At 60.2% G+C, this 23,784-nt stretch overlaps 8 protein-coding genes across 8 annotated transcripts; 2 read left to right on the forward strand and 6 right to left on the reverse strand.

The window, feature by feature from the left end:
* Positions 1-37: 37 nt before the first annotated feature.
* CcaverHIS019_0106190 (uncharacterized protein) lies at positions 38-1,456 on the reverse strand (the record flags this gene model as incomplete). Its single annotated transcript, XM_060602333.1, has 5 exons — positions 38-317; positions 352-454; positions 491-656; positions 689-1,095; positions 1,132-1,456. 5 exons carry the CDS (start codon positions 1,454-1,456, stop codon positions 38-40), a joined length of 1,281 nt encoding a protein of 426 aa, XP_060453167.1.
* Positions 1,457-1,956: 500 nt separating this feature from the next.
* Positions 1,957-2,819, reverse strand: CcaverHIS019_0106200 (uncharacterized protein; the record flags this gene model as incomplete). Its single annotated transcript, XM_060602345.1, has 5 exons — positions 1,957-1,997; positions 2,047-2,266; positions 2,392-2,501; positions 2,619-2,692; positions 2,761-2,819. The coding sequence occupies 5 exons, from the start codon at positions 2,817-2,819 to the stop codon at positions 1,957-1,959; spliced, it is 504 nt and encodes a 167-aa protein (XP_060453168.1).
* Positions 2,820-3,530: 711 nt separating this feature from the next.
* CSE1 (uncharacterized protein) lies at positions 3,531-6,869 on the forward strand (the record flags this gene model as incomplete). Its single annotated transcript, XM_060602356.1, has 11 exons — positions 3,531-3,935; positions 3,975-4,054; positions 4,089-4,386; positions 4,424-4,591; positions 4,629-4,758; positions 4,804-4,982; positions 5,020-5,396; positions 5,433-6,101; positions 6,140-6,457; positions 6,498-6,815; positions 6,854-6,869. 11 exons carry the CDS (start codon positions 3,531-3,533, stop codon positions 6,867-6,869), a joined length of 2,958 nt encoding a protein of 985 aa, XP_060453169.1.
* A 107-nt stretch (positions 6,870-6,976) lies between these two features.
* Positions 6,977-11,612, reverse strand: CcaverHIS019_0106220 (uncharacterized protein; the record flags this gene model as incomplete). Its single annotated transcript, XM_060602367.1, has 3 exons — positions 6,977-7,479; positions 7,512-11,266; positions 11,368-11,612. 3 exons carry the CDS (start codon positions 11,610-11,612, stop codon positions 6,977-6,979), a joined length of 4,503 nt encoding a protein of 1,500 aa, XP_060453170.1.
* A 513-nt stretch (positions 11,613-12,125) lies between these two features.
* On the forward strand, positions 12,126-14,205 carry CcaverHIS019_0106230 (uncharacterized protein; the record flags this gene model as incomplete). The annotated part of the gene is made up of 4 exons (XM_060602378.1): positions 12,126-12,357; positions 12,808-13,368; positions 13,450-13,596; positions 13,640-14,205. 4 exons carry the CDS (start codon positions 12,126-12,128, stop codon positions 14,203-14,205), a joined length of 1,506 nt encoding a protein of 501 aa, XP_060453171.1.
* A 425-nt stretch (positions 14,206-14,630) lies between these two features.
* On the reverse strand, positions 14,631-17,253 carry CcaverHIS019_0106240 (uncharacterized protein; the record flags this gene model as incomplete). Its single annotated transcript, XM_060602389.1, has 3 exons — positions 14,631-14,673; positions 14,713-16,759; positions 16,800-17,253. The coding sequence occupies 3 exons, from the start codon at positions 17,251-17,253 to the stop codon at positions 14,631-14,633; spliced, it is 2,544 nt and encodes an 847-aa protein (XP_060453172.1).
* A 1,974-nt stretch (positions 17,254-19,227) lies between these two features.
* On the reverse strand, positions 19,228-20,479 carry CcaverHIS019_0106250 (uncharacterized protein; the record flags this gene model as incomplete). The annotated part of the gene is made up of 2 exons (XM_060602400.1): positions 19,228-20,297; positions 20,329-20,479. 2 exons carry the CDS (start codon positions 20,477-20,479, stop codon positions 19,228-19,230), a joined length of 1,221 nt encoding a protein of 406 aa, XP_060453173.1.
* A 1,126-nt stretch (positions 20,480-21,605) lies between these two features.
* On the reverse strand, positions 21,606-23,348 carry DBP8 (uncharacterized protein; the record flags this gene model as incomplete). The annotated part of the gene is made up of 1 exon (XM_060602411.1): positions 21,606-23,348. One exon carries the CDS (start codon positions 23,346-23,348, stop codon positions 21,606-21,608), a length of 1,743 nt encoding a protein of 580 aa, XP_060453174.1.
* Positions 23,349-23,784: the final 436 nt, after the last annotated feature.

A 23,784-nucleotide genomic window follows, 5' to 3' on the forward strand; every position in this document is an offset into this window, starting at 1 on the left:
GGGGTTGCAGGGGCAATGCAGTTAGCGGAAGATGTGGTCATGCGACGGGCTTGAAGCCGGGCGGGAAGACCTGACGCGCATTGACGTTGATTCTGGCGGTCGAGATCCACCGCTTTACGGCAGCGAGAGTGGGAGAGTCGTCTTCTCGAGGACGCAAATGCGCAGGGAGCGAATCCTCCAATATCCTCGGAACGCCGTGATACGCCTGCCGTCCGCGACCAGACATGATGAGCACGTCACCAGAACGGAGTATGAGCGGGCGTGGCGGGTCGGCGCGGTCACCAGAGCCCAGGAGGAAGAGAGCCGCGTGGCCGAGTCTGCTGTCAGCTGCCGTTCCAACTTTAAGCTGACGAAATGGAGACGAGTGGCCTGCTGTTGTCCAGCTCGGAGCGGTCAACGTGCGCCATGAGCGTGTCGTTCAGCTGGTAGAAGTTGACGATGCCGGTGTCTGGCTCTGTCGTTAGCTCTCTACATCCCGGCAGCTACACACCGTAGTCCTCCGACCAGGCTGCAAAGTTAGGCGTGTTCTCGGCCTCGGTGCCGGCATACACCTGGTCCCAGGGGACGATGTTGACAACCTCGCGGCACTGCTTGGCCAGATCGGGCGGGAACGGGATCGGTGTGTCTGTCGAGAAGTCGTACGACTTGGTCGACCACTGCTGTAAGCTTGGCCAGTATCGTAGCTCACTTGGTACACCCATCCGAGGTTGGCCCAGCGTATCTCCTTCATGAGCGCCCCGACGCTCTTGGTCCCAGCCTTGAGACTCATCGCGTCGCCCGTCCACGTCGCGTTGCGGCGCTTGACCTCGTCAAAACCCATCGTGAACGCCGGCGCAGTTTCGATGAGTGGCCGCGTGCCAGCTGTCCGCTGCGCTTCCTCCGTGCGTGAGGCGCGCTCATCCTCATCGAGCTCGAGGTGGCGCGGCAGAACGGGTCTGTCGGGTGCAGAGGCGTACAGCTCAAACATGTTGATTGGGAGAGCGTAGTGCGTATCGAGACTCAGCGGATTAGGTGGGCGCGTGTACTCGGCCAACGACGCGGTGAGGAGCGCCTCTTGAGCCGCAGTATCAAAGTGGCCCGGTATCAACACGCAGCCTGGTGTCAGCTGCCTTCTTCATCGTAGCTACCCACCGTCGGAGACGACATAGCCTATCTTCCCATCAGCGAGACTGATAGAGCGTACGCCCTCCGCTTCGTGGTTTGGGTGCGGGGCCCGCTCGCCGCGCGGGCGTTCCTTCGTCTTTCGCGGCCTCTGGCCAGTGACGGGCGGCTCGTACGCTCGTCCCCACCAGCCTGCAAGCCACACCTCGTCGTCCTCACACGAGTCGGGGCGCGAGAGGTCGAGCACAGGCCTGCATAGGGCTGGTGGCACGTTGCGCAGCGCGGGCAGCGCGTGCGTCGCACGGTTCTTGAAGTGCTTCTCGGCCTGGCGGAACGCTGGGTGCGCGTTGGTCATAGAGACGGATGCGACAGTCAGTTCTGAAGAGAGGGAGAAAGGTCTTCTGGAGCCTGAGATGAGGATCGAGGGCGCTGAATGTGTAATAAGAGAATTCGGTTGACAAGAGGAGAGAGGGGCGGAGGGGGGCGGGGGGAGAAGGAGAAATGAAGTGGATGAAGAGCATAAAGCGGTATGAACGGACGGATCAGCACTCGAAATTCCTGATCGAAATGTTCAGGCCCGAGGCCTGGATTGCACCTCCCAGTCCAACGTGCTCCAACCACCGTCATCTCCTGTCTTCTAACAAGCAACAGCCTTTCAACAATTCAACAAGCGCGTGATAATAGCTACCTGTACGCGAGTGAGATGAAATCTGACCCCACCGGCGCTCTCCCAACGGCGCTCTCCCATAGTGAGAAGATTTCGAATTCTAGCCAACCACCCTCTACCGTATCGCGCAGTGTATAGCATCCCGCACGATGCAAAGTGCACCCTAGACAACAACGAGACGGTCGAGATTAGATCTTGACCTCACGGAGGCCGTCCTTCCAGAAGATAACTGATGTCAGTCCAGATGCGGCCTGCGAGCGCGCCCAGAGAAAACTCACGGTAGGGGGTGACGCCGTCCTCACGGTAGTTGAGGAGAGCAACCATGCCCTCGGTGTCCATCGACTCGCCGGTGTAGAACTCGTAGTCCTTGAAGTTGCCAATGATCTTCTTGGCGAAGGCAGCGGCGGCCTTCTCGAAGGGGGCAACACGCTCGGGCTTGGTGGCCTCGAGCTTGGCCTTGACGGCCTTCATGTAGCCCTTAAGGTAGGTGAGGTACGACTTCGGGTTAGCCATGTCCACGGATCCGGATGTCTCAGAGACGCTGACAGCTGCTGGCGCCACGCTGACAGTGTAGGCCAGTTTCTGCATGACGTTTTCCCCGTACACCTGCGATGCACACTCACCTTCTTGTCGAACTGGGTGGACTGGAGGCGGAACGAGTGGACAACGTTGTTGACCTGCTCGGCGCCAGCCTCGAGGGCCTCCTCAGCCTCCTCGGCGGAAGGGTTGCCACCTGTCGCATCAGCACTCCGATCGAATCTACTGCACAGAAGACCTGTTCTGTGCCGCCATGACGCCTGACGTGTCCGGTTCATTGACAGGAGCGTTGGCGGCTGGGCTGCAGACTCACCGATGTCAATGTCACCCTCCTTGATGATGATCATCGCGCAGTCGACCTCGTAGACAACGTCGTCGACAGTGGTCCTGGCGGGTCAGTGAAACGTGGCATGGCGGCTCTGGGGGACGCTGAGCAGCTCCCTGAAGATGCTTACATGTCGTACGCGTCCGAGATCATCTCGTCGCCGTTAAGGATGTCCTCAAAAATAAGCATGGTGGCTAGGACTTTTGGTGGTGTGGTTGGATTAGATTTTAGAGAAGTTGAGAGATGGAGAGTGTTGATTGAAACGTTTTGTCCTTTATCGGTGTGTGGGTGGCTTGGGTGGGTACCAGCGTCAAAGGTGTGGCAGGTACCTGCGCCAAGTTGCTTCTGACTGCATTACCTTCCCGTCTAAGCCCGCCCGCCCGCCCGGTCCATCCGGTCAATCCGTCCATGGCTTCCCCTGACGTTGGCCCCCATAACAGGTTGATTTCATCTGCATGTCTGCAAGCATTGCGCACTCAAAAGTTCAGTCCATCCTGGCAGCCATACGGCACGGACCCAAGCTAACCCGCCAAGATTGATTTTGACGCCTCCCCACCCTGGCTGGGTGAATGAGCTCTGCTCTCGATCTCCATCACCCAGGAAGATTTCCATTTATTCTCTACAATTTATGTTTTGTTAATCCCATCAATCCCACACGTGGAATCTTAATTGGGCTCAGTTAAGTAATTTGTCGTACCCTGCGCGTCATGCATCCGTGTATGTTGCCTTTCCTTTGGTGGTCACAACAACAATTGGGTCAAAGTCCAGGGTGTTTAGAGGTTACAGCAACAGTCCACACCCATCTGACTACATCTCGTTCATTTCGCACCACCTTCCCTACTTCTTAATCACAAACACTACTCCTCCTTCTCCTCCTTCCCCCCTCAAACCTCTACCAAAATGCAGGCGGACCAACAATCCCTTGCAACACTCTCAAAGTATCTGGCCGACACCGTCTCCCCTGATGCCACTACTCGCCGCACAGCCGAGGACTCGCTTCGCAAGGCAGAGGCTCAGCCGGGCTTCCTCCAAGTTGTCCTCGAGCTCGTCCGTTCTGACAGCGCCGACGTGGTCGTCCGTCAGGCTGCCGGAGTCTACTTCAAGAACACTGTCAAGCGTCTCTGGGCCGGCGAGGAGGACGTCCAGATCGCAGCGGGTGACAAGACGGCTGTTAAGAACCAGCTGGTGCCTTTGATGATTGCGCTCGGAACAAAGCAGACTGCTCGCCTTCAGAGCCAGATTGGAGAAGGTCTCTCGACCATCGCCTCCATCGACTTTCCCGAACAGTGGGAGGGTCTTGTTGACGTGAGTATCGGCAGGCTTGTGCGTAGCTAACATTCGCAGGAGCTCGTCAACAGCTTGACCCCGGACAACTTTGTTGTTAACAATGGTGTGCTGGCGACAGCGCATTCGATCTTCAAGAGGTTGGTCTCAGACGGCTGTCAAGCTGACTCCTAGGTGGCGCTCGCAGTTCCGCTCTGACAGGTTGTTCTCCGAGATCAACTTCGTCCTCGGCCGCTTCATGGAGCCACACTACCAGCTCTTCCAGCATGTCGACTCCCTTCTTTCCTCTGACCAGCCTCTTCCTCCCAACTCCTCTGCCCCGCTTCTAGGCCAGGCGCTCCTCTCTCTAATCCAGCTCTTCCACGACCTGTCCTCGCAAGATCTTCCGCCGTTTATTGAGGACCACATGTCGCAGTACATGGGCTGGTTGTTGAAGTACCTCAGCTGGGAGCGTCCAGAGCTCAAGGGTGACGTGAGCGATCCGAAGCAGACCATTGCTGACGTGACAGGACGACGACGATGCGCCTGGACCACTGCAGAAGATCCGCGCATCCATCTGCGACGTCGCAGAGCTGTTCGCGCAGAAGTACGTCGAGGAGTTCCCGCAGTTGGGCGAGTTTGTCAACGGCACTTGGCAGATGCTCACAAACGTGGGACTGGGCACTCGTGACGACGTCGTGAGTATGGTCGCATGTTTCAATACTTACAGCCAAGCTTGTCTCGCGTGCCCTCAAGTTCCTCTCTGTCGTCGTTAAGATGGGCAGCCACCGCGACATGTTCGCCTCCCCGGACACGCTCAAACTGTTCTGCGAGAAGATTATCCTGCCCAACATGTCTATTCGGGGTGAGTGCGGCGGTTGGAACGCCAAGATCAGGCTAACTCTCATAGAGCACGAGGAGGAGATGTTCGAGGACGACCCGATTGAGTACATTCGCCGTGACCTCGAGCCCTCCGCGGAGAGCGACACTCGTCGTGCAGCTGCGACCGAGTTTACCCAATCCCTGATGACTCACTTTGAGTCCGAGGTCACCAACATCATTCAGACGTACATCAGCACCTTCCTCGCTGTGAGTTGCGCACTCCTAACTAGCCACTGACCAACAGCAATACCAGCAGAATCCCCAGGCCAACTGGAAGAGCAAGGACACCGCCGTCTACCTCCTCACCTCGATCGCTTCGCGTGGCTCAACTGTGCAGCGTGGCGTCACCTCGGTCAACGTCCTTGTTGACGTTGTCGACTTCTTTGGCAAGAACGTTTTTGCAGACCTCCAGGCCGCCCCCGGCTCTGTCCACCCCATCCTCACGGTCGACGCCATCAAGTACCTGTACACTTTCCGCAACCAGCTCACCAAGGCGCAGCTCGTGTCGGTGCTTCCCCTGCTCGTGCAACACCTTCAGTCTGACAACTACGTCATCTACTCCTATGCCGCCATTGCCATCGAGCGCATTCTGTTCCTAAAGGACGAGAACCGCCAGCCTCTGTAAGCCGCGGTACGAGCCGCCTGGACTGACTCCAGCTTCACTCCAGTGGACGTCCGTCCGTTCGCGGAGAGTGCGCTCATGGCCCTCTTCGGCCAGATCGAGAAGGGAGCAACCCCGGAGAAGGTTGCTGAGAACGACTACCTGATGAAGTGCGTCATGCGCATAATTATCATCGCCCGTGGTGAGCTCGCTCCGCAGTACGAGAACGTCCTCAACCGTCTTGTCAACATCCTCGGCCAGATTAGCAAGAACCCTAGCAACCCCCGCTTCAGCCAGTACTCGTTCGAGAGTGTTTCGGCTCTCATCCGCTTTGTCTGCGAGGCGCAGCCCGCCACGCTGCACAAGTTCGAGACCGCCATCTTCGGCCCGGCTGAGGTTATCCTGCGCGAGGACATCGTCGAGTTCATCCCCTTCATCTTCCAGATCCTCGCTCAGCTCCTCGAGCTGCACGCTCCTGACGACCTCTCGGGCGAATACCAGCAGCTCCTCACTCCGCTTCTCTCAGCCCAGCTCTGGGAACAGCGCGGCAACATCCCTGCTCTCACGCGCCTGTGGAAGGCGCTGCTCATGCGCGGCGCCAAAGTCATTGTCGCGAACAACCAGCTCCAGGGTCTCCTCGGCATTGTCCAGCGCCTCATCAACTCGAAGATCAACGATGTCTTCGCGTTTGAGCTCCTCCAGGCGATGTACGAGTTCGTCCCTCTGTGAGTTCTCCTACTTTGCTTACAAACTGACGCGTCAGGTCCGACATGCAGCAGTACTCGCAGACGATCTTCATGCTCATCCTCACGCGGTTGCAGACAAATTCGACTCAGCAGTTCTCGCAGGCGGTCGTCTACTTCCTCTGCTACCTTGCGGCAGTGGACAGCGTTGGTCCGGATGCCGTCGTCGCCATCATCGACGCCATCCAGCCCGGTCTCTTTGGTCAGCTCATGAAGGGTGTCGTGCTCCCCAACACCCAGAAGGCGCCACAGCGCAGCCGCCGTCTCATTGAGGTCGGTCTGACCAAGTACCTCACCATGTCGGATGCGCTCGTCCAGCAGCCTGGTGTCCAGTTCTGGTATGTGGCCGCTTGTCGTAATGTCGCTTCTAACATTCAGGTCGCCTATCTTCCTTGCCTTGGTGGACCTCTTCACTCTCCCTCAAGACCTGACCTACGCCACTGGCACTGCCGACGACCTGACGGCACTTGACCCCGAGGACGCCGGCTTCCAGTCGAGCTTCACCAAGCTTGGCGCGTCTGAGCGCACGGCCCACGACCCAATTAAGAACATCCCGGACACGAAGAAGTACGCGAGCAGCCAGCTCGCACGACGCAGCAAGGAGCGCCCAGGTGTCCTCTCTCCTCTTGTTCAGCAGACGGGGGCTGCTGAGGGCAGCAAGGTGCCCCAGTTTGTCCAGTACATGAACGCCAACGGGTGAGCTTTCACAAGAGTTACACGTCAGCTGACATCAGCGATACCATTGTCTAGATCCATTGATACGAATCATCACTGCATTCCTGTTTTCTCGTCCTGCATGCGATGCATAATGTGCGTCCCGCATCCGCAGAGGCGGTACCGGATAGAGACGGACTAAGTTACGGATCGACGTCCATGGCGTTGGTGGGAGGTGCGGAAGCCTCGGCTGGCTGCTCACCCACAAGCGCCACGTCCTCGATGGTGCTAGCAAGAGGGTCGGGCGAGGTTGAGGTGGTGGCGGTGGCTTTGGGCTCGTCGTGAGCAACGGGCACCTCCGTCGCTGTGTCAGCGCCCATCGGCCTGATGTCGGTTGACTCCTTGGGAGCTTCACCCTTCTCGGACTCGTCGTCCATCGGCGTCTCTGTCTCCGTATCCTTTGCACCCTCGGTCTTGTCTTTCGCGCCACTGTCTCCTCCACTCGCCTCAGAGTCCTTCTGCTGCTCTCTGTCTGGAGCCTCCTTGTCCCCCTCACCCGGCACTGTACTCTCAGCGCGCTCGACCTTGACCTCCTCGCCAAGCGTAACAGGAGTGCCCGGCGTCGAATCACGCTGGCTAGCCGCACCAGGCGCCTTAAGCTCGCCAAGCGTGCCAGCGGAAAACTTGTGGCCGCAATCATTACACACTGCCGTCAGACTATCCTTGCGTCAGGCTTACGTGTTCCGCGCCCACCAGGTCCGCGTCGCCAGACCTTGAGTCCGCGCTTCGCACAGCCTTCACACATGGCCCCCGCAGTCCCACGGGGGAACTTGCGCACGATCGCCGCGCCCTTGGCCCGTCCACGCTTGCTCAATCCCCTAGCTGCACCGGCTTCGACGCGCTCGTCCAACGCATCCAGGGACACGGGCATCTCGAAAGTCACAGCGCTGACCTCCTTGCGTCGCTTCTTCGAGTGTCCCTCGAGATCTGGGGAGGGTGAGAGTTCGATCCGCCGTGGTGCGACAGGGATCTCGTCGTCGCTCTCGACATCACGCGCGTATAGCGGTCGCGTGGTGAGATGGTACGGGCGCGGAGCCCACTTGTCCGACGTGAAGTCGACCATGGCCGAGATTGTGGTTTCGAGACGGAAACGCGGGAAACGGCGGGGTCCAACACGCGAGAGGAGGGAAGTGAGGAGAGATTTCTTGCGGGCAAGCCACGTCTCCTTGACAAGTGGGGGGAGGGCCGGGATCGTGACCGGCGGGGCGACGGGCGCTGGAGCGGTAGGCGTTGGCAGGGCTGGAGTAGCCGGGGTGGCAGGAGTGGCTGGTGCACTTGCACTAGGAGTGGTCGTCGCAGCCTGAGGGGCAGGGGAGGAGGGGGCCGCCCCAGCGGGCGTCGTGGCATCTGCTGCCGACGCAGTCGCTGGGCCGGAAGTGCCACCTGCCGGTTCCGGAGTAGCGATCGTCGCTCCAGGAGCCGGAGCGGGAGTTGTAGGCACTGGCAATGGCGTAGTAGCCTTAGCAGCGGCCTTAGCAGCTTCTGCCTCCGCTTTCGCTTTCACGACCTCCGGCGCAAGTCCGGGCTCCGCACGCACAAGAGCGTCGAGCTCGGTCTTCTCGACCTGCTCCACAATGCCTTTCATGCGCGCCCAGGTGCGGTCGTCAACGCCAACCAGGCGGATTGTGATGGGCTCGAGTGGTCCCTCGGGGAGCCACTCCTCGGCCGCAACGTTGAGCACGTAGTCGCGTGGGTGCTTGACTTCTCTCACGCTGCGCAGGGCTCTCTTCGGAGACAGCGGCTCAGGCTTGACCTCTACTGGCGCGACCTTCATCTTTTCCACGAAGGCTGGGTTGTGGAAGGGCAGACGGTCGGCGAGGGAAGGCCAGTCGGGCTTAGTGTACGGCTCGATCGGGACGTAAGTCGATAGTAGGACGGTTCCGGGCTGCGGGTGCTGTCCTGGCATCGGTAGCATGTCTGCGAGCGGGTCCTTTGGAGAAGGGGTCGGCTCCTTCTCCTTCTCCTTCTCCTCCACCTTGGGTTTTGGGGATGGCTTCGCGGGCGGGTTGGGGCCGGGCTTGGCCATCGACGCGCGAGTGCGCTTCTTGCCGCGCGGCACCTCCTCTACGGGTAGCTGGTCCTGTTCAGCTGGAGCTTCCAGGACTGATCTTGATGTCGAGGCAGACACCGCTTCGGGTGCCGCAATGGAACCGACTTTGGTGTCAGCCGGTCCAGCCGTGGCCTCCGCAGGCGGTGCGGCCGTAAGAGCGGTTGTTGGCGCTGGCGATGTAACGTAGTCACCACCCACGCGAGACAGGTATGAGTTCTGTCCCAGTGGCAGGAGGAACTTATCCGTCTCCTGGCCCTTGAACGCGACAAGGAGGAACGGCGGGGGCTGCGGACCGTCGGCCTGGTAGGGAGGCACTGTGTAGACGTGAGATGGGCGCGGGACAAATGGCCGTGCTGGACCCCGCTGTGGGCCTGGGGTTGAGGGATTCGATGGCCCAGAAATAGGGAACCAGCGAACGTTGGAGCCGGTGGAGGTTGGGGCGACGGTGTGTGGGGTAGCCGGCGCTACGGTGGGAGCGGCGGGTGGCGGATGGGCTCCTGCCTTTGCAGGTGTTGCTTGTGATGGAGCTGGCGCGGCACTCTGCGCCGCTCGAGATACGCTGCTGGGTACTGTAGCGCGAGTGGTAGCTGAAGTTGCGACAGACGATGCCGGTGCAATAGGGCCAGTCGCGGTGGCCGCCGGAGCAACCGGAGCACCCGAGTGCGCTCCGGCCTGAGGGTTGGGCGTCGCTTGTTGCGCGGCAGGGGCTGCAGACGCAGAGGCCACGGGAGCCGCAGGTGCGACCGCAGGGCTCCCCTCGGCGTTACTGGCTGGAGCAGCATCGTCGTCCTTGGCCTCGTCCTTAGGTTCCGCGCCTTCCCCACCTCCTACCTGTGGCCGACCCCTCATCTCGACGTCCGCGTCCCAGTCAGAGTCAGAGTGAGAATCCGGCTCGTCTCCCCATCCGCCTCCAACCTGTGGCAGGCCGCTCATGTCGACGTCCGAGTCCGAGTCGTCTGGCTTGTCGCCTGTGGGTACAAGCGGAGCAGGCGCAGGTGCGGGTGCGGGTGAGGGTGCGGGGACCGCAGCTGCCGCTGGCGGCAATGCAGCTGACGGCGCTGATGCCACAGAAGCAGTTGTGGAAGGAGCCGGTGACGGCACCGCAGGGGGCGCAGGGAGCGATGGTGCGGCTGCAACGGGTCTGGATGTCGAACTTGCATGGGCAGGTGGATGCGTAACACCAGCGACGGGAGGGGCAGTATGAGGTGAATGCGTTGCTGGTGCTGGTGGCGGCATTGCTGGAACAGTTGGCCTGACAGGCGTGCCGGGAACAGGTAGCCTTACGGCTGTGGCTGGAGGTCGGGGTAGGGGAGCTCCCGGCCGCGCTACTGGACCAGCAACGACATTGGGTGGCCGAACTCCAGCCATCGGAGGACGGACGCCGGGGTTAGCAGGTGGCCTAGAAGGCCCAGCGACAGCGTTCAGAGGCCGAACGTGAGCTCCGGGAGGTGGTCGCGATGGACCTGCCGCAGCGTTCGGTGGCCTCACAGGCACGCCAGGCATGTCGGGCCCCTCACCGACGTCCTCGCCACGCCCAAGACGCGCGACAACACGGCCAAGTTTAGCCAGCTCGTCCTTGCTCGCGACGCTACGTGCCGCCTTGTGGATCAACACACTCAACCAGGGATGCCGCGTGGCAGCGGCATTGACGCGCTGGATGAGCGCCTGTGGAATATCCTGCCGCGACGTGAAGCGCGGAGGCGCGTCAGGATTCGGCGGCGGCGCCGGCACGGCGGTGGGAAGCGGCGGAGTTGGGGTGGGCACCTTCGGCTTCTCGGTGCGCGGGCGCTTGGCCGGGCCACCGTCGATGCTCATGCGCGGAAGAGCGCGCTCCTTCCGCACCTTCTCCTTCGGCTCCTTGGCGTCCTTCGGTTTAGGCTCTTTTGGTTTGCGAGGCTCTGCCATGCTCTTTAGGCGCCCGCGTACCGTTGCCGCCGACCCCTGGCGCGGTGGCACGAAACGCGCGACCCACAGCTCCGTGTTCGGGAAACTCATCGGCCCGACCTGCAGGGTCACGCGCGAGATGCACTCGATCTCGTGCGCCGGCGCCAGCTGCTCCTTCTTCTTGCCCTTCTTCGGCTCCTCCGATTCGTCTCCGCTTTTGTCCTCGTCCTTGTCCTTATCCGCATCTGTTGTGTTGTCCGTTTCCTTCTCCTTCCCCTTGGCCTTCTTCTTCTTCTCCTTCGTGCTCGGCCCGTGGTACTCTGCGCTCGGGAGAGGTTGGGGAGGAGGTGCTGGTGTCGGGAAGACAAACTCCTTCTTCCCGCTTGGCCGCAGGCGCGGACGGTTGTGTGCGGGTACTGGCGGATGTGTGAAGATCAGTGGGAGGAGGTGCCGCATATGGTGGTACCGTGTCTTGAGGATCGAGTATTGGAGGACAAGACTAGGGTCAGCTAGCACCGTGGATCGCGAAGCTGACGCGCGGCGAGCTCGCCGCTTCCTTCGTTCCAGAGGCCTATGGACCTTGCGGACAGCGGTACTCACCTCTGGTCTAAACTCAGCAGTGGATGCCGTTCTTCCGGTGCCTCTCCATCCGCGACAGACACCTGTGCGGATTCTTCAGCCTCTACCAAATCATTGTCTTCTTCTACGCCTTCCCCTCCCACCCGGGCAGCAAGCGCCTCGATCTGCTCGTCGGTGAGCTCGAAGCCGGCGTCGTCGACGACCTGTGGGCGCGGAAGTGATGGGAGATCAACAAACGGCGGGACTGGTGCGGCTCGCCCCGCCATGTTATCTGTACAGGATGTCGCTACTCCTGAGAAGGCAGTGGATGGATGAATGTGGATGGAGATCTCGAGGTGGAACGCGATCGAGACGGCGACGTGAAGACGTCAACATTCTGGGTGATGCCACGTGGGACCACGCCTAACCAGAGGAGGAGGGGAAGAAGGCTCTTCGAGGATGGAAGGCGCGCCAGCGGCTCTGGAAGGAATGGCTTCGTTGTCAGGGTGGGTGCCTGATTTATCAGTGGCGGGACACAGCATGCCTTGGATTGTGGCTGTCTGGATGACGATGTAAGTTGATGGTAATGAGCTCATTGTCATTATTCTACGCTCATTCATTCTCACTCTCTCAATTCCCAGCTGCCACCGACATCACTCTCACCCCATCCTCCCGACTGACCCTCCCTCACTCTCCTTTCTTGCAGCGAGCTCGTGATTCCGTCACAGCTCGCCGCTTGACCACCCAGAACCTCCGTTCAAATCTCATGTTCCTTCTCTGATCTCTTCCAACCAAACACCATGTCATCGACCTCTCCCCTTCCTCCCGACTACACTTTCTCGACCGACAATCTTCCCCCGCCACCATATACGGCAGCACCACCCATTCCACCCCGCCCGGCGCGGCATGTATCGGACTTGGGACCTGCGCACCCCCCCATCCGGCGGGGGAGCAGCGAGGACAGAGGCGGCTCGTCCTCCTGGCGGCGCCTGGTGCCCACGCTGCGCAGCGCGATGAATCGCCTCGACATCGGTGACCGGGATAAACCCCTGCCAGCTGTCCCAGTGGATGATCGGCGACGCTCAACCCCTGTCACACCTTCAGCCCCACCTCTCAGACAGGAAAGAGCATTCTCCCAACCACCCCCTGTCCCACCCCGTCCGACAGGCCCACCATCTTACCCGCCTGTCTCCTCGTACAACGCCCGGTCCTTGATGGCACCTCGGCCCAGTGTACATGTCAATAACCCACCGTCGGTACAGCCTGAGGTTCCTCAGCAAGCCCCTCCCGCACCAGTTCCGAGGACATCGACGTCGTTCCGCCCACAGTCCCTCTACTCCCCGAATCCCACTTTGTCCACCCATGCACCGAGCCTACGGCCCACTCCGGCCCCGCCGACTCATGCGCCGCCACAGCCACAGCCACAGCCACAACACCTGACACCAATACGGGTGAGGAAGGCGTCGACGCCGTCCAGACCAGTGTCCGGGTCACTTGCTCCGCCGCTTCCGCCTCGGGCAAGGACCACTTCTGCTCCACTGTCGAAGGCTGCACGAACGCTGTCACATGACACTGTGCCATCGTCTACATCTCCTCCCTCCCTCGTCTCTTCTTCGGCGACGACTTCTGCACCGGCCAGGAAGAAGCTCACCAAGTTCATCGCAACATCACCGAGCGGCGTGTCGTTCATGTCTCCATTATATGCGGCGGCGTCGACCCCGAAGAAGCCGGCGCAACAAGGCGCGTCCCCAATATCCTTCCGCACGGTGCCACCCAGGCGAGGGCGGGATGTCATCGATCTCAGGTTCGACAGCGACGACAAAACACCCGAATCGTCAGGGGAGGAAGCACCACGCAGGACCTCGTGGACGGTGGCCGGAGCCAGTGCAGTAGCCGCCTCGACGAGCAAGGCGACCCCTCCCAAGGTGATGGCCAAAAAGACGAAGCCTAAGATCGCGCCGAAGCGCCCAGCGCCGGCGCCGCCATCCGCGCCATCCACTCCCACGACCGGCTCCAGCAAGCAGACCCGCAGTGCGCCTGCCAGTACGCCGGTGAGATGCGCCGGTTACACGCGAGCTGGAGTGCCGTGCAAGCGCTTAGTGCGGGCTCAAGCTCCGCTCCTAGCCACGCCGCTCGGAGACGACGGTGACGCGCCCCGCGTTGGTGCTGTGGGCCGGTACTGCCGCGACCATGCAGGCATGGTATGTGCGGCAGACGGGTTCTACTGGCGCGATGCGAAGGGCAAGTCGGGCGTGTATGTCGCCTTTAACGGTGAGTAGACTCACCGCAGGTTGCTTTACTCTGCTGATGTCAGATTACATCCCGACAGACTTGGGCCAGCAGACACAGGCCCTACTGCGGGTCACCATGGACTCGCCGCTTACGGCGAAGGAAGCGCCTGGCTTTATTTACGCGTACGAGCTGCGCACGCTTAGCGGAGGACAGACGGCATACTTCAAGGTCGGGCGAAGCGACAACGTGCCACGGCGTATGGGCCAATGGTCCGCACAGTGCGGGTACGTTCCGACGCTCCGCGATGTGTTCCCCCTTAAGGCGCGCGCCGTCTCTGGCGCTGGCGTCACGCGCGCGCCATCCATCCTCGGCACCTTCCTTCCCGGCGCAACCAAGGCTGGCACGGACGCGTCGCGCATGATCCCGGCCGTTAAACGCTGGGAGCGCCTTGTGCACCTCGAACTCGCGGATCGCGCAGCTGCCGCCCGGCCGAAGGAATACGACGCGCTTTGTAAGCCGTGCTCCGATTGTGGCACAGTACACCAAGAGATTTTCCCTCTGGAAGGCGACCCGCAGGTGTACGAGCATGTTGTGGTCGACGCGATCGAGCGCTGGGAGCGATTCGTGCGCGTGATCACGGAGACGTAGTGTGTGGGTGACTCGGCGTGCATGTTGATCGAGGGAATGGACTGGGAATGGCCATAGGGGCCATCTGTCGTTTGTGACGGACTTTTTGCGTACAAATTCGCAGCAGCTGTACTTTGTAGCCCCGACCCGCAGATTTAGTGCTGCATCGCACGTATAATCTATGTAAATTGTTCGCTCGCGGTACATGCGACGAGGGTGTAGAGCTGAGACAATACAACAAGGAGAGTGGCGGCCAGGAAGGCTGGCAGAGCACCAGAAAGAGAGGATAACCGGAGGAACTGGGCGATAGTAGGTGTCGTTGCGTCTAGGAAGCAGTGCCGCACTGTCGCGGCTGTCTATGAACAAAAATGAGACATGGGTGTGAGGGTGGGGGGTATGTGGAGAGGGTGAACCCAGCGTGGCTCATGTCTCGTCAGGAGGCCCGATCACAGGTAGAAGCGCCTCGGGTGCTGGCGGCGCTTGAACCCTCTGAATGTTAGCTGGGCAGTTTACCGTGAAGCTACTCACAAGGCAGACTCGGCACCTGCAGGCCCGGCGCGAAAGTCGACCGTGAAGCGGTACAGCAGGATGATAAACCACTCGAGGTAGTCGAGGAGCACGAGGATGAGGCAGAACAGGTCGTGCGTAATGCGTCCGGGAATAGTTACCGGGAGCCGGACGATGGGAGGCTTCGCAGCTGGCGGAACATGCCTTGCGCCACGGGTGTAAGCCACCACTATGTTGCTGGGGGTCGGCTCGGGCACCGGCTGCGGTGGCACACGACCAAATTTGAACCCCGCCCTGCTGGCCGAGCGGTCCTTGGCAAGGGCGAGGGACGAGGTGCGCGCGTGCGTTGCAGGCCTTGTGAGAAGCAAGAGGGGTCTCAAGTTGCGCGTACGCGGGCTTGGAGTGAGCCGATCAGAATACTCGTCCCATGGGTCCGTGCACGGGGCGAGCCCAGTCGTGTAGCGCGGGGAAGGTGTGAGGCCGGCGCCGGCACCCGGTTGCGATGGCCAGCCACGGCGAGCATGCAGCGGCTCCGGAGTGACAAGCTTTGGGATCTGTAGCTCCTCTGTGTAGTCCATGTCGCTCGACCCGTCGCGCGGAGGCGGACAGGGTGTCGGCCACGCTTGGGGCGTCCAATTCTCAGCTACTGGACCCCTTCTGATGGGCGCGTCTGGGTATTCGCTGTCATACGCGCCAAGCTGGGAGGGAGACTCGAGCGTGCCGCGGAAGTGGAACATGGCCGTGGGGTTCGACGGGTACCGGGCATGACGGGCCTTCTGGATCATGTTGAGAGGCGTAACTGGGGCTGAGAGGCCCATTTCCGTTGGCGGACCAGCCATGTCCTCATTGGTCCTCGTCGGAGTGGGGTGGAAGCCACTGCCAAGCTCACTGCCTAGCGAACGATGAACGCCGACGACAGCCGAGTAGATGGAACGCACGCTGTCGATTATGGAGAGTTCTGATGAATAGCTGGCGGAACTGGGGCACGGGGAGGGCTCCGCGGCCCAGTCGACGTCAGAGGACTTGCGGCTGTGGCCTGGAGTCGAGATGTACTGCGGCCCGGAGTTGAAAGATCTGGTCCGTACACGCATGCTCTCTCTCAGGAGGTTGCTGCCAGTTCCGCCCGTCCGCACACTACGGGAGCGGCGTGGACCTGTGCCTACTGGAGTTGTCTGAGCAGAGGCAGAGGAAGGCAGAGACGCCGAGTTGATGCTCATCTGCGGTGTCGAGATGCTGTCTCGGGGTGGGCTCGCGAAAGTCAAGGTAGTGATGAGAGGCCGGGGCCTAGCAGCACGTTCGAGAACCACAACCGGGGACGCGGGAGAGTCCGACCCCACGTCCGAGGACGGGGCGGTGGAGGAGGAAGGCTCTTGCGGTGCAGAAGTTTCCTTCACAGTCGACTCCTCGGTGGTGATAGATGATGAGGTAGAGACATCCTCGCTGCTGGTAGGCTCATCAGCGACCTCGGTTTCCACATCGCTTGTCATGTCATCATAGCGTGGGAACTCGGGGATGGCCGTGGCACCCCAGACGACAGGCTCGTCATCAGGAGGTGGGCCATAACTGCCCCGAGCCCGCAGCCTGGGCTCAGACCCCGACTGGGTGAAGCTTTCAACACTGCGCAGACGATCGCGATCGGTGTCGGAGGGGCTAACGTAGCGTTGGTTGTCGATGATTGCCTCCTCCGCGTGCTCGAGCTCGCGTTTCATGCGCAACAGGTCGCGCCGGAGTCGAGCAGCCGCCTTGCGCTGTGCCTCCTCGCCATCGCGAGCCTCAGCGAGGGCATCCTCCAGCTGGGCAATTGTGGAGGCGTCCTCCTCGGCCCGAATGGCCGCTAAGCGGAGGTCGCGGGCATCGGTGTGGCTTGTGACTCGGGACCTTGGACGAGAAAACGCGAGACCAGGATCGCTTGGAACCGTACGTAGTCGTCTCCCATGGGGTGACAAGCGATAGGTTGGTGAACGATGGGGTGAGACGCCTTCGTCAAGGTCGAACTGCGAGGGGAGGGTAGCGTTGGGTGAGCTCGTGAGTTCGAGCAGTCGGCCCTGAAGCGTGTCGCTCATGGCTTCTGTCGTCAGCAGGGCCAAGTGGATCGACGTGTGACCCACCAAACTCATGCTGGCGGATAAGCTTCTGCACTCCGCGCAGCGTGAGAGTGTTCCAAGGCTCGGTTTCGTCCCCCTCTGGACCGGGGACGTCGTTGTCAATGAGGCTGTTGCGGACAGACGAGGGACCAGATTCGAGGACTTCAGGGGGTGGTGGGGGAATGGCCATGGGGGAAGCCTTGTCATCGGGGAAAGGTGCAAGGCCCCTACCATACGGTGGCGGTGGCGAGAGGACACTTGCCTCGGAAAGTAGGCTTAATGGGCGGCGGCGTACGCCAGATCGTTGAACAGGGGATGTGTACAGGTCGTATCCTGCTCCCTTACCGACAGTGGGCGACTCTTGCATCCTGAGAGAGTGCTTTGAGGGGAGGGGCGGGGCTTCTCCGGCGGTGGCACGAAGAGGACCCCGGCGGGCTCCGGGAGGCCGAGGCCTCTGAGGTAGGGCCGTAGTGTACATTGCGGCCGGGGAGGACGAGGAAGGGCTGGCTGAGACAGGAACTGGTGTGTCGAGGAGGAAGGACTGTGCTGGCGATCGGGCTCGTGATGCACAAACGGACAGTAATAGGCGACGTGTGGGTGGCGTGGGGTGGTGTCCAGAGGCCAGAAGTGTAGAGCCGGTGGTGGGGTTTGGTCAAAACAAGAAAGAAGGAAGGAAGGAGGAAGGGAAAACAACAAGATGAGTTGAGTGTGAGACGTTGAGTTGTTTTGTGTGGAACGTGCCGTGTACTTGACGTGACGCAAGAGGGCTCTTGGGTTCTTGTGGGTTAACTTGCTGGTAACCAAACAACTTTGTCCAAATGAATCAAGCCCACTTTGCTCCCCCTTGGCGCCCTTATCCCTTCTACAGTCTGTGGGAAATTGAGATACAGGGAAGTGAATTCAGACTTGGAATGTCTCACAGTTGGGCCAGCCCAACCAAAAGGGAAAAAAAAAACCTGATGATATCTCACTCTTGGGAGTCGCGCGCCTCTGAGACAAACAGTAGTCTTACCCCTCATCGTTCGGAGCTTTGTTCAAAAGTCAGTCACGGTGCCTCTTCCTCCTGAGGGTTGCTGGGACCAGCATAAGCTCTGGAGCTCTAGAGAGGCCTTGCCAAGCCGTTTGCGCTTTGATCCCTCCGTGGACCCAGTCGGCGTCCCTGCAACGAACACCAACTGCCAAGCTCCGCGGTCCATTTCCTCGGACTTTGGTGTGATTTGTGTCGCATATCGCAAATGAAAAGTCAGTCGCCCTATTTCAGGCACCGAGCTTACCTTGCCCATAAACACCAAGGTCGTTTTCCCGTCATTCCCCACCCCTCCCCGGCCTCCCCCCTTGCTCTCCGACTTGACCAAACATTACTTCCTCCCTTCATCTGAATGACCAATGACAATGACATCCGCCTTCATGTCCTCCCCGCAGCCCCTCGCAGCCTTCCCTAGATGGGCTTTCTGGGCCTCTTCCCCTCGACATGGGCCCCTTGCATCAACTAGGGCCTTAGTGCGTATGGAGGATCTACAAGAGCAAGACCCAGGCCCCGGCATTGACCAACAGCTGCCTAGCCTACCCCTAGTTTGAGACTATCGGTGGACATGTGCTCACAGCCCTACTTGCCATCTTGGTCCATGTCGTCGCGTTTCATCTCGAGGCATGTGGGTAGCATGCTGCTTGCTCTCCAGCTACTACAAAAAGCACCTCGCGCCTGCGGTTGCACAATGAGAGCGTTCGGCAAGCCGAGGGACAAGGGAACAGTGTGCTCGTCGCCAACCTGGCCCACCGCAGTGTAGTGACGTACTCCCTCGGCAAACGAGGGATGGGATGCGCAGAAGACTACTAGATAACGCACGTTCAACCCGACATAGTTCACAAGTCACCACAAGCCCAGAAGTTGAATAATGCCAAGATCAAGCTGATGATCAAGCTGATGAACCGGTTGACGGCACGTACATGAGAGGCGTGTGCGCGGCGATTGCTGACCGCATCGCACAGGCAATCGTGCGAGTGTTCGCCAACGGCACTGCCTCAGACATGCGGAGGCTGAAAAACGCGCGGAAAACACGACGTCCCGGAAAGTCTACTTGCATGATCGTGTCCCGAGTCACGCCGAGTCACGGCGGTCATGTCCAACGACGTGTCACGCTGTCAGCCTTTCGCGCGCCTTGGTATCTTTGCCGAAGCGCTGAGCCATGAGCAGCCTGTCTTGCTGATGTCGGGGACACTTGGTCTCCAGCACGAACGCGTGACGCGATGCAGCCATCGACGCAATGTGGCAGACAAATTTCGCCATCTACTCGCCATTCGCAATCCAGTACGACGCGACGCGAGTGTCAGTTATCCAGCCGAACATCAGCCCCCAACCCATGCATGCACGAGAGTAGACTATGACATTAGTTGCTGAGTTTGCTACTGTTACAAATGCAATGCTAACTACCGCTACAACACCAATTCTCTCTCACATCGTACTTCTCCGAGCAGGCATCCGCAGGCCGGGATGAAGCATCCCCCTCGTCTTGGGCGCCTCGACGTAACCGTGCCCGAATCGCTTAGACCAGAGGCTGCCCGTACGGCGGAGGAGCTCGTCGTCCCCCCGTTCCGCCTGGTCGAGGGGGTGGCCAAGCAACTTGTCCGTTTCGGAGCGATATGCCCCTCCTCGCAGTTGGTGGGTCCGCCAAACCAACTCGATATCAATTGTGGGTCTAAGCCGGGTCGCGTGGGTTGCGGAAAACAAGTCGAGCCAGGCGTGATAACGTACAATCGCGCGCTGCAGCGGCGCGATAGGCCCAGTAATGAAGGAGGGATCCAGCCATCCCAGCTCGCGGACGACATGCACGACTCCGGCTTGTTGTTGAACAGCGACGGCGATATCGGGAACGCGCCATCCCGAGATACTGTGAGAGCGGAGTTCGGGTGCCCGTTCTAGCGACGTTGGGACATTTCCATTCCGGATGGCAGCAGCCACGTCGGCGAGGGGGAAGATGACATCTGCAAGAGACGCGTAGGTTTGTCCCTCTGCTGTGTCGGAGGCATAGCGTGCCGGATAGAGGAGATGTGCGTGCCACGCCATAAGCACCGCCATCGTCGGGATCTCGGACGTCGCCAGCATCCTCCTGCGTGGGGGGTGCTCCGTCGGCGAAGGCAGTGATGAAACGCTGGATGACGGAGACATGGCTCCAGGCGACTGGACGAGTGTCTCGACTGGAATATGGAGCTTGAGTGCTCCTGTCGCTGGCTCGGAATTGGACCTTCCGGCATCCATCGCCCCTACTATTGATAGGGCTGGTGGCATTGGTTTCCGCCCGCTACTTCTCCGGCTCATGACTGGCGACGGATCCGGACTCAATGAAGGGAGTGAGTGATAGCTCCCCCCACTGCCGCTGTTTCGCATCTTCCTGCGATGGGGGAGGACCGAGAGTGCCCAGAACTCGTATTCTTGCGCTGCGTGGCTCGCAAACCGCCCAAAGTTGACTCCTTCGCGGAGCGAGATGCTCGCAAATGCCGCCATTATCGTCAGGTGGTCCCGCACTGGTATTAGACATGGTATGGGAGGACTCACCATCAGATATCCGGACGAGGGGTTTCACGGAATAGGACCCGACCTGGATACGTCCGGGGAGGTGGGTGGCGGGATCGTACTGGTCAACGGGGAGGTCGAGGACCGAGCCCTCAGGTCGGGGTCGCGAGAGGAAGCCTTTGATCAGAACCATCGATGGTGTATCAAGTGAAGTGAAAGGGAGATATGGCGTCCAGGTAATGGAGGCGGTGGGGTCGTGCTTGCGGAGAGGTGAGACGTGCGATGTGGGATCGTGGGATCGTGGGATTGTGAGATCGTGAGGCGTGTGTAGGACGACAAGGGAAGGGATATCAACATCTGAGCGTGAGGTGATATGAATGGTGGCCACGGGATACATCTGCGTCCAAAGTTGAGGGGTTGAGGACCGGTTAGAGAGCCGACGCAGTCGGTAGCCTGCTGCCTGCGACATGGCATGGACTGTTCGGCCTCGGTTCACGGCGGAACTCCCGCCGTATGGCCACCCAGGCAGACCGACGGCCGACGGCCGGGCATGCGTCATTGTGGCGTGCATGGGCGGGCGTGTTAGTCACCCTATTTAAAACTAGGCTCCTGGTTGGTGAGCGGGGTATGCAGAACATTGCTTATCAACTCATCACTGTACAACATTGTCTAGCTTTGCTAAGATGAAGACGAAGCTGAAGTTTGATTACTGATTGCTGATTGCTGATTGCTGATCGCAGATTTCTATGCCAACAAAGCAATAAAGCTAATGTCTCAGCCGAAGAACACGTGCATCCAGGCACCATCCCGATGTTTGGGGTGTGCCGGCATTAACCGTAAGCTTACCATCGCCTACACTCGTACAATCACCGGGGACACGCAGGTACGCAGGACGTTGGACAGCAAGCCAGTCTCACTTGACGAGGAGATACGGATACCCACTTTGGGGAGAAGGCCATCTCATGGCGAGGCGACTTGCTAGCTTCTGCCAACTTGCCAGTTACGTCCACCCGGTCCGCGGTCCGACACGATGACGCACACTCGGCGTCCCTGAGACTAACGCGGAGGTGTGCGCGGGGTAGGCTGGGGCAAAACGGGAGTGGTAGGGGAGCACATGAGCGGGACTGTCATGTGCGGCACCCAGCCTCCATTGCTCCCTCAGTCTGGGGCTACATCCGGGGCTAGCCTCCCTTCCCACGTACCAGTTAGAAGGTGCAGAATACATGTCACATGCATGGATTTCTATGATGTGGTGGGGTGGATAATCTACTCGCCCTCACCCACGAGGACGCTATCCCCGAAGCCGAGCGTCCTCTCCTCTACTTGGCCGCATCGCGGCGCGCACGCTTAGCCGCCTTGGCCTGGTTGATAGCCTTGCGTTCTCCAAACTTGGAGTCGTGCATCTCCATCGTCGCCATGCGTCGCGCGACGCTCACCCTATTCAGGTTCTCCAGCACGGGCTCTTCAGCCAGCTCGAGCTCACTCAGAGTGACCTTGACCGTATCCTCGATGCTCTTGACCAGTTCGACATCACGCTCAGTGACAATCGTGACGGCAACACCGCCGCGCCCGGCACGCGCGGTACGGCCCACGCGGTGGACGTAGTCGTCCGCCTGGCGCGGACAGTCCCAATTGACGACCATGGCGACTTCGGGGATATCGAGACCGCGCGAGCCGACATCCGTCGTCACCAGGACGGGGACTTCGCGCGCGCGGAAGCGGGCGAGCGAGAGCAAGCGTTGTGGCTGGGTCAGATGTGAGTGGAGGGGGACAGAGGGGATATCGAGCTGGTCCAGAAGGAGGTGGAGGAGCTGGGCGGTGTGGCACCGCTGCGTGAAGATGATCGTTGGAACGATATGCGGGCTGTCGTCCTCTGGCGTCTCGGATCGTGCGCGTTTCCCCCTCTTCTTCTGGGGTTTGGGTTTCGTCGGCCGCGGGGCGGCGAGCACCGCGTCAATGTCAGATGGTGGGTGCATGAGCAGGTAGTAGAGGTACGGGTCGCGAATCTGGGACGGGATGAAGAGGTACTTTTGTTTGAGCTTTTCGACCGTGAGCGTGTCTGATGCGACGCGGTACACGAACGGCACCTGCTTTCCGGGTGGTGGAGGGCGTTTCGCGAGGTCCATGATCGCGTCGCTAATCGTGGCGGTGAAGAGACACGTCTGGCGCGACTTGGGGATCTGTTCGAAGAGGTATGCGAGTTCAGGTGCAAACGTGGGTGTGAGCATTCGGTCCGCCTCGTCGAGTACGAGTGTTCGTACACGGCGAAGTTTGCCCTGTTCTACTCCGTCCGAGCGGAGAAGGTCGCACAGCCGCCCTGGCGTGGCGACGATGATATGGGGCCGACTCTCGAGTGCCTGCGCCTGAGAGAGCATATCCATGCCGCCGACGATCGTCTCGGTTGTGAGACCCATCGGCTTGCCGACCGCCAGGAACTGTTCTGCGAGCTGATAAGCCAACTCGCGAGTCGGCGTGAGCACGAGTGCTGCAATTCCAAAGGGGTCGCGAGCGATACGCTCAAGGATCGGCAAGGCGAAGGCAAGCGTCTTACCGCTACCGGTCTTGGCGCCGCCGATGACGTCGCGGCCGGCGAGCATGGCCGGAATGGTGGCGGTCTGGATTTCGGTCGGAGCACGGATTGAGAGTGAAGCCAGAGCTTGGATCGCTGGTGCGGAGAGTCCGAGGCTCTCGAACGTTGCGTTGGCCGTGGCGCGGGGTGTGTCGAATGGCGACGACGTCGCCTTGCCCTTTGCGTCGGCCTTTGGTGGGAGCTTGACGCGCGATGTGGTGGCGACCGAAGCAAGAGCGGCGGGACGGGGAGGAGAGGGGAAGCGGGAGCTGGAGCTTGCGGAGGACGCAGACTCGGCGTCGCTCGCATCGCCGGCTTGGCTTTCCTCACTGTCGCTGTCGCTGTCGCTGTCGTTTCCGCTCTCCTCGTCGCTACCGCTCTGGGCACGCTTAGCAGCTGCAGCCTCCATCATCGCCCTCATTACCGCGTCTTTGTCGAGGATGCCCGTTGCGCCATTCGTTCGTGACTTCGTTGTTGCTTCTGTGGGTGCCATGGTGACAATTCGGTGTTGTCAACAAGCACAGGCGGGAATCGCAAAATATTGACGACTGTGGGGCCCTAATCTTAAGTGGGGGTGCAGCCCATGGTCCGCACAGTATCCCTAGCACGTGACCTCTGGACCTCATTTGGTCACGTGACCATTGACTATTGGGCTACACGTCATTCTTTCCGTATCATGTCTCTGAGTCTTGACGCACGTCCTTATTCTGTATCTCGGTTCCCACTTCTCGGTTCTCGGCTCTGGGTTCTCGCCTATGAATCCATTTGTATTGAATGAGTCAACCGTATTCGTCATATGCCATTACATACCTAACGAGGGGCTTTCAGGGGGGAGTCAGCTTGGAAAGGTTATATGTTTTCATTACAAAGACGTCAGCAGATTACAATAGATGGCGTTGAATAAGGAAAATGCACCCGACAGCTCCGAC

Source organism: Cutaneotrichosporon cavernicola (assembly GCF_030864355.1).
Source record: "Cutaneotrichosporon cavernicola HIS019 DNA, chromosome: 1".
Taxonomy (NCBI): Eukaryota; Fungi; Basidiomycota; class Tremellomycetes; order Trichosporonales; family Trichosporonaceae; genus Cutaneotrichosporon; species Cutaneotrichosporon cavernicola.